The 8961-nt window shown below is 32.3% G+C and overlaps 1 protein-coding gene across 1 annotated transcript; it reads left to right on the top strand.

Annotated features, from left to right (window-relative positions):
• Positions 1-2628: 2628 nt before the first annotated feature.
• On the top strand, positions 2629-4444 carry LOC129946039 (tectonic-like complex member Mks1). Its single transcript, XM_056056055.1, has one exon. It carries the CDS (start codon positions 2812-2814, stop codon positions 4204-4206), a length of 1395 nt encoding a protein of 464 aa, XP_055912030.1. The 5' UTR covers positions 2629-2811; the 3' UTR covers positions 4207-4444.
• The last annotated feature ends 4517 nt before the right edge of the window (positions 4445-8961 follow it).

Genomic DNA, 8961 nt, shown 5'->3' with positions numbered 1-8961 from the left:
AAAACTTGATTTGGATGTGAATGACATTTGGTATCATTTTGTCCAAACTGCAATAGTTCCCTGTAGAAATTTACTTAAAGGGTGTTTTTAAGAATTTTGCTTTTCAAGAGTAAATAAAAAGCATATAATTTAATTTTGAAGCAAAGAATTTAGCTTTTTAAAAAGTTAAAAGTTTGACACTATATTTTTAAAATAATTTTGAGTAAAGAGTCTCAACTTTCAACCACTTTTAGCATCAAAAACGCGCTAAATATTGTCTTACAAGGTGTCAATCGTCTCGGGCTTATCTGCATAGACAATAGACTTAAGGGGTACTCTGGTCTAAAGACATGAATTTGAGGTAATTTTTGAAGTGCTGTAGAAGCAAACAATAAATTTACCGCCAATTTTTCTATACATTATTTATCAGGAGCATATAAAAAAATAAAAAAGTACAAAAAAATCAAAATTGCGTTAGTTATCAGCTGATGCAGTGGTGCGTCTCAAAAATGTATTAACCATACCACGATTTTAACTCTCCTAGAAACCTTAAATCAAAAACTAAAAAAGATTATTTATCTACAATAATGTCGCAATGTCTGGAACAACGGAAAAGTTACAAAATTTTTTTATAAAATGGCGACTGCCTAAAGAAAAAAAAATGTTGCCACTTTTTTGAACATTCTTCGATTTGTTAAAAATAGACAAGTCCCTAAAGAAAACTCTCTTAAAATTTCAAGTAAATCGGTTCGGCAGAACCTGAGAAATCGTGAGTATCAGATTCAAAAAGACAGTTCTGAGAAAAACGAATTTAAAGTACCCCATTATGTCTTTTGTTCGATTAGTTGCAGCACAACCGATTTGGATGGCTGCTCTGCAAAATACTTATTTCTCCGAAAATAATTTGAATTTATGAAAATCCTCTAGTGGACATATTCTTAAATAGTTAAACTATGAAAATATGAAAAAAAAAAAATCCAGAATACCCCCTTAACATAATTCCGCAAAAAATTGTCCAACGGTGTTGACTCACATCTTGAAGGCCTACGATACCAGATAACCTGCTTACCAAAAGTTTATTTCAATGAATTGATTTTTTCCTAAAGTCACGCGAGCCAAACCAATGTTTTGGTAATACATTTTCACAATTCGATAGCAGTGTTCAGAAGTATGTCTATTTACTTTGAAATGGAAAACAAGACCGGTCATAAATCGAGAGACAGCAGTCAAAAAGACAAACTCCTAAAAAAAGTAAAGTAACTAAGCTATTAAGGCCTTGTTGATTTATTTATTAGCTTAGTGAAAGCCTTAACTTAAACTAGAACTGACAAGCGAACCTTAGCTTATTTTGTTTGTTTTCTGATTTTATCTTTATTTTGAAACATTTAAGAAAAATGGGCAAAACGGTCCGTTCTAAGGGGCCATTTATAGCTATCATTGAAATCGATCCGGAAACATTTTGAATCGATATTTGAAGGTGTTTCCCTTTGATTAGAAATGCAAATTATATACTGATCGATCGGAAATCACAAAAAGTTTTTTTTGAGAAAAAGTGTTATTACGCATTCATTTTTCTCTAAAAATGTATTTTTCTATTTTCGGGAAGGGAATTCGTTTTTCTGAACAGCTGGTACTTTAATGTTCAAAAGTGAAACCAATCGTTCCACTGATTTGTGTTATAATTTCACAGAATATCAATGACAGATTTCTGTTGGTGGATTTCAATCAGGAAATTATTTTCAATGGGAGAAATTTTGTATGACAGCTATAAAAAAACTTAGGTGGAGCAACAGTCCCTGGCGAACCAGGGCCTAGTGAATTACAACTCTCAACCATTCCCATGTGTGCGAGTATTTGCAGGGATACAGGGGACCTACAGTTTATATGCCATATTCGAACGGTTAATTTGAGAAAGCACTTTTTCTTGGCAAGAATTACTCCTGGACAATTGGTCAATTCCTCGCAAAAGGCAGTACGCGTGTATAAAACTTTAGGTGACACAGGCAGGGATCAGACCCAAGACCTCTTATGACAGTCCAACGCACTAACCATCATGCTATAAACGACCTGCCAACAAATTTTATGTTTGTTTTCAATGATGAAAACCAATGATAGCTATGACTGGCGCCTAGGTGAAGGTTAACTTAAATTGAAAGCAAAGTTATGCTTCGTTTGAGAGATGTAGGATTCTAGAAATTGCTTCAAACTAACCGTAATTGGTTCGATGATAAGAATAAGTTAGAAAAAGGGTCTGGACTTAGATTTGTCTGTACCTCTATTACAAAGGCACAGGAGAATACGAGGATTTGTGTTTATGTAAATTTGACTTAGCAGGGTTAAAGAATCTATGTTTCTTTCTTATGTAGCTGACTTACATTGTTTTATATTTATTTTTTTAGCGTAGAAATATCCTAGGTAAGTGATGAAAAGTCAAAATTTGCAACAGCTTTGATTTGTTTAAGTTGTAAAAGCTTTACCTTTCTTGACAAACAGACTGTTGAGTTTCCAAGTCAATGCTTTCGCTGTCGGTAAGTAAGTGTGCTTTGTTTCCAGTTTAATTTGAAAATTTATATGAATATATTTTAATACAAAAGACACTTATAATCGGATCTTAAAGTAAGTCGTTCATCTTTAAATGTTTCAAAATATTAAGTGTACTTTTAAAATCTGTAAACATCCATAAAAATTGCTAATCTGTAAAAGAAGAACTAAATTTAAAAGGAAATCAACAATAAAAACCGTCGCCATGACAACGTGGTTTTTTTCTTGTCCAAACAAAGAAACAAACACTCTTAAAAATAAACTCAACAACTTAACACAAACTAAACTAAAATGTACAAGAAAACCACAAAATCCTCAGCAATTTACCACATCAAAGACGACATTAAAAATTTTAAATTTAAACTTACCCTGCAACACATAAATTCGTTGCTTAATATTCAAAAGTTTGATGTCAAATCATCAGATGGTTCGTTATCAGTGTCAGCCAAAAATGAAGAAACCACCATCAGCGAATCTTCTCTAAAGGTAATAACTATACAATGGCAAGAAAAGCTTTTTAGTGCACATGAAATCGAATTCTTTAGTGACATCAATAACTGCCTTACTGACGTTCAGAAGTCTTATCATCAATTAATCCTCGAAAAAGAACAAGACTCTTTGGGCATTTCAAATGAGCCCTTCTTTACGTACGTCGATGAGGACAATTTTGTTCCCGAATCAGAAGCGATTACTTCGGAGAAGGATTTGGCAGGAAGACATAACGAAAACAACAAAGATGACTTTCTTCAGATGCACGTCTATGCTGCTATTAATCCGAATACAATGCTGATGTCGCTACGATGGCAGAAGAGAGACAAAATTCTGCATATTTATCCAGACTTCAACAATTTCCGGGAAAATCCATACTTCCTTGAGATCGATACGGATTACCGTCATCTCTATGCATACGGCATTGAGAATACTTCCAAGCAATCCCGTCTAAGGCGGGAAATCTCTCCATTTGCGGAACTAAAGTTACCGGAAATACCACACTGGGTGAGCTTCGATGAACTCTCAGCCCAATTCTCAATGCCACCCAAACGTACCCGACGAGTTGCCATACAAATGGAAATTCAAAGAGCTCAAGACTTCGAGTACGACAACATTCACGTACGATATCACATACGTTTACCAGACCGAACAATCCTGGAGGATGGACTATTAAATGCATCTACGCATTCTTCTAAAGCAAACAACCATGGAGCTTGTGGTTTTGGACATTGTTTAGAGCTTGTGCTGTTGTGCGAGGAGGATTTTCAACTTGAGAGTTTGTGTCATGTTTACTTCGAGGTTATTTCCGTGGATGGTTGGGAAAGGGAAAGAATCGAGGGATACGCTCACTTAAGTTTCGTTCTGGAAAAGGATTGTCAAGCTACGTTGGTGCCTTGCCATAGACCGATTGAATGGGGAATGTTAGAAAAATTGAATCGATCTTTCATTGGGGGTCGTAGAAAATTTGATTTTGAACGATTCTACAGGGGTGATGGGGATTTCATTAACCGTTATGGAACGACAATGGTAGCTACGGGAACATTGGCATTACGATATCAAATTCTTACACAGCGGAATCCTGAGTTGCTTAGGCCAGCGATGGGTTCGATGAACGGAATGACCCTTGAGGATATAATGAAGGCATACAGAGAAGGACGAAGACGTCTTGAGGCTGTGGTGTTGTTAGACAAATAACATTATGGGACATTTTATACTTATGAATATGTAGTAAGGAATACAAAATTGAGCAAACATGCTAAAAAAATATTATGTTTTTTTAGTTTAAGGCCCGGTGCACACTTACGTCGTTTGAACTTATGTTGAGTGTTGGCGCATGAATTTATTCTTTCTTATTTGACTGGGCATTCTATTATAAGAAATTAATTAAAATTTTGTATAAAATAAATAAACTAAAGAGTAATTTCTATTTTGAAATGGGTACAAGTAAAGGAAATGTTTCTTGAATAACTTTCCAGTAATTTTTTCAAAAGCATCCAGACAACATGAGGGACTTCATCTGCGTTCTTTGAACGTAAATTTTGTTCAAGTCAACAGTTAGTTTTTCAAATGTCATGAATTTCGAACTCGTAACTTTTGCTCCTTTAACCTCTAAATTCAGTTTATCGTGCAAAGACAACCAAAAACATAATAACCTAAAATCCACTCCTTTTTGCAATGTGACATTGTATATATGTATGTATATTTTCTATAGTAATATTATGAGACAAAATTTTTTATTTCATCACAACTATTGAGGGTGCTGCGTGTATCAATGTACTTGCTCTCTTCTAAGAATAAATATGTGCATATATACAATGAATGTGACAAGGAACCATTTTACATAAAACATTAAATAGAATTGTGCAGAAAATAAATAAATCATAGATTAATAAAGTTCAGCTTTCAGTTGAATGATAAATGATGATGAGCTGTCATTTAGACATAACTGGAATCGACTTGGAAGTTAGGAATATTTTTCTTGACAAACTTTCCAGGCATTTTTCCGATAAAGGTGCCTTAATTGGAAGGTCATTTTTCGGCCCATGAGATTCTAAAAAAAACTTGTTCTACTTTTAAGTCCCTTTCTGAACCTGTCAATTGTTATAACTTGAAGTTAAACCGACAATCCGCAGACAAGTAATGAACGATGGACAGGTTTAGATTACATAGCACACAGAGGCAATTGAAAGGTAATGTATTAAAGATTGGAAGATTTTCCAATGTTGGCAGATTTTTCGCAAATAAATTTAAGCAATTTTCTATTCTATTTTAAAAGTGACAAAATTGTCAGAAAATTCTATCAAAAAATTTGCCGACTCCTTGCAGTCGATTAAACTTGTCTAAGCACACAATTTTTTGTGTTTTCAAAAACATCATCCAATGTCTTATTAACCAGAAAAATTTTGAGCAGGAAACAACAATAAAAGTTTATAGGGTTTTGAAAGAATTTAAAAACTACGAAAATAGAAAGAAATAAGAAGTCTGACAAAATAAATAAAAGTAAGTCATACAAAAAAGTGGGAAAGGTTTGAAAGGATGAACAAACTTTACAATTTATCCAAAAGATAGAGACCAGACGATGTTTGTGGGATGCAGACGTCAATTAACCCAACAAATTATCTAAAATTGATAATTGGAAGACTTTTGGCAGTTTGGCCAATATTCAAATATCTTCCAATCTTGTATACTTATAAATTGATTTTTCTTCGTGGCGCATGGAACACGATTTTTTTTAGTGTAACTTCGTGTACGTGTTCCCAGCCAAACGTTTTTTTAGTTTATTAGTAATGGTAAGAATTGAAGATCTGCACATTTGACCTTAAATCCAAAATAAATCAATTTGTCCTGCCCCATGGCATATAAAAACAGGAGAAATTTGTGTTTTGACTTGATTTAAACTTGTGTGTTCAAGAATACCCGTGTTTTGGTGTATCGAAAATATATTAGGATTCTACACGAATAACAAAAACAATATCCGCAGGATGGGTACTACCGACAAAAGTTAAAGTAGAATCTTACTACGGATGGGTTTTTGACATTCATACCAGTCTCGAATGCATCTTATGTGATTTCGTTCTCAAATGTTGTTACGATTGATATTGCATTTGTATTTAAATGGCTGTGTTTGTTTAGTAGTTGTGCATTTGGAATCATGTGTATTCCATTGAGGAACAAATCAATTTATTACTGTTGATATTATCTAGTTTTGTTAATGAAAATGGACTTACTGGGCTTATTTTTTGCAAGAGAAAACAATAGAAAAGATAATAAAGTTTTTCTCTGTTTCCACCAAAGGTTTATCTCAGTTTAGATTAAATAAATCTTCATGGTGTTTCCACCGCACAAGAAGATTTAAAAATGATTCAGTTTGACAGGACTTTATAAAATGCAAATAGTATTTCAATGTTTCTTATGAAGTGCAAGTGAGATAGTTTAATACGTGGTAAACAATGAAGAACTGAATGGTTCTGCATCATATAAGAATATGCTACCTACTCCATGTGCCATATTTGTTTTTATTTGATTAAACCAACACTATATATATGTAAAACCAACTCCTCCACATATGTTTATCTTCCCAAATTTTGACTAGATTCCGGTCTTGGAATCAAGCTCATTTCAACTCGATTCAATTATATAAAGAATTGAGTCGAGCTTCAAGCTGATCAGAATCAGAAATCAAAATAATCAGAACACTTAAATGTCATGTTCTATGACAATATTATAGATTATAAAATTGACTTGAAGGATCCGATCATTGAGAGCCTTAAGTTTAAAATGGTCAACCTTATTTAATTGTATTTAAGAATATAATAATTGTAGTATTTCTGGTAGAACTTTGGTTTTTGTAAAAATTAGAGTTTTAAATGTAACCAAATTTAAACGAAAATACTTACATATATTGGATGAAAGAACTTTAAAGTCAGTCCGTTTCTTTGTTCTCAAGATATTTAATTCACACTCAAATTATTTGTACTTTTAATTTTTACAAAACATTGATAATGGATATTTTCTATTTATAACTCAAGTCAAAAATCATTTAATCCTTTTTGAAAAAGTGTGAATTTCATTTTTCTTTAATTTTACAAATGTTAAAAACATAGAAAAACAATTTTTAATAATTTTTAGTAGCATTTTTGATTAAGTTTTTTGGAAAAAAAAATCAATAAATCCAATTTTTCTTAAAGTTAGGCATTTGATTTAAGTTCTAAGCACATTGACACATTAAAGTTTTGATCTTCCCAATAGATTGTTCGGTGAAATTGACAATAATTGTAGTACATATGTAGGTAATATTTCACTTAAAGAATTTTCCACTGATTTAATTTTCAAAAAACGCATTTCATTGTGTGATTTTTTGATTGAAGGTTTATTTTAGATTTAGTGCTCTTGTTTATTTCCCTTTTAATTTAACACTTCTTGCTTTCAACTTTTTGGCATGCAATGGAAAAAGTAGAAACCTAAGTTACCTAAACTGATAAAAGTCAATTTTGAGGTTAAAATACATATAACGTATCTATAATTCGACACAAATTCCCTATGAAAGCATAGCAAAGCATAAATTTCATTTCTACAACAACTGAACACAGTCAGGTATTTGATTAATATTGATTCAATTGGGTTGGAATCCATGAGTTCTGTCTGCCTGGCAGCATAAAATTCCTACATTATTATCTTTTGGTTTTGTTCGTTTCTTTAGTAGAAATGAGTTAGTTGAAAGTTTCGAGGCAGCTATGGTATTGCTATCCTATATCCCCAGGATGTATATCTTAAGGGTATAGGTGGTAAAAATCTTTACCCACATTTCTTTAACCAACGTATAAAATACAATTTTCCTCCCAAAAGCCAAAACTTTAAGACTTACCTACATACCACACCGATGAAGATGATGCGGTGTTCCTAGGAGCAGGATTATAAAATTTTAAGGATGAATGTTTTTGGTAAGGCATTTTTTGGGGAATGTTCGGAAGAATATAAGTTTTGAGTTTGGTATATGTGCTTTTTTGTTCTTCCTTTGGCAGAGAGCTATGTACATACTGAATTGGGTTTATGTGTAGTTTTAATAACATTTTGCAGACTTTGGGAGAGATGAACAGGAAGTTTAAATTAGTTGTTCTCTTGGGAAAAATTAAGAAACTTTTATAAACTAATAATAAAGTTGCCATTAATTGGAGTGCTGTAAAAAGAGAAGAAATACTTTTTGATAGGGGTAATGATTTTTCTATTCCAAAGTTTTATCTTAACCTACCTTACTCTTTAGGAAATTCTTTAAAACTAATAAACAGTAGATGTAGTGGTTATTGTTTCCGAAAAAGATTTGAGGTAAAATAGAATACCAATAATTTGAATCTTCATTCAAATGCTTCTGGGAAATTGAAATAAAATAATTTTTGGTTTTCATATTTTGCAGGAGTATTTTTAATATTTTAATACTTGCTTTAATCCCAAAAATAGCAAGGTAATATTTATATCTCTAAATTACAATAATTAAGAGTTAGGTAGTACCAACTAAAAATTATTAGTATTACATATATAGTACAGTGAGAATTTGCCAAAAAAACGATCCGCAGTAGTCCGATTTTTATATTTGAAAGTTGATACAGTTGAAAATTTGCCACAATAATTTATTAAAAATTCAACAAAAAAAAAACAGTGAAGTTCAGACCAGGGATGAAATCGTGTAAGCTGATTTTTGACTATCAAAATCAAGAAAATACGTCTGTGTAATGTGATAGTCGATTTCAAACAATTTTTTACCAAACAATTTGACATTAAATAAAACATTCAAGAAGGGGGTTTGTTAGTAGACTACTAATTTAACATGTTGTGTTGAAGCGAGCTTGAAGCTTGTCTTAATTCTTTATATACCTGAATCGAGTTGAAATGAGCTTGATTCACTTTGATTCCGGTCGGGGATCGGAGTCGAGTCAAAATTTGTGAAGAAAAAGC

The sequence above is a fragment of the Eupeodes corollae genome, chromosome 2 (genome assembly GCF_945859685.1).
Source record: "Eupeodes corollae chromosome 2, idEupCoro1.1, whole genome shotgun sequence".
NCBI lineage: Eukaryota > Metazoa > Arthropoda > Insecta > Diptera > Syrphidae > Eupeodes > Eupeodes corollae.
Note: the sequence above shows the minus strand (reverse complement) of the source record. Positions and strands in the feature narration are given on the sequence as shown.

Bases quoted from the DNA above. Each gene is read 5' to 3' on its own strand.
- LOC129946039 (XM_056056055.1), top strand. From the start codon at position 2,812: ATGTACAAGAAAACCACAAAATCCTCAGCAATTTACCACATCAAAGAC.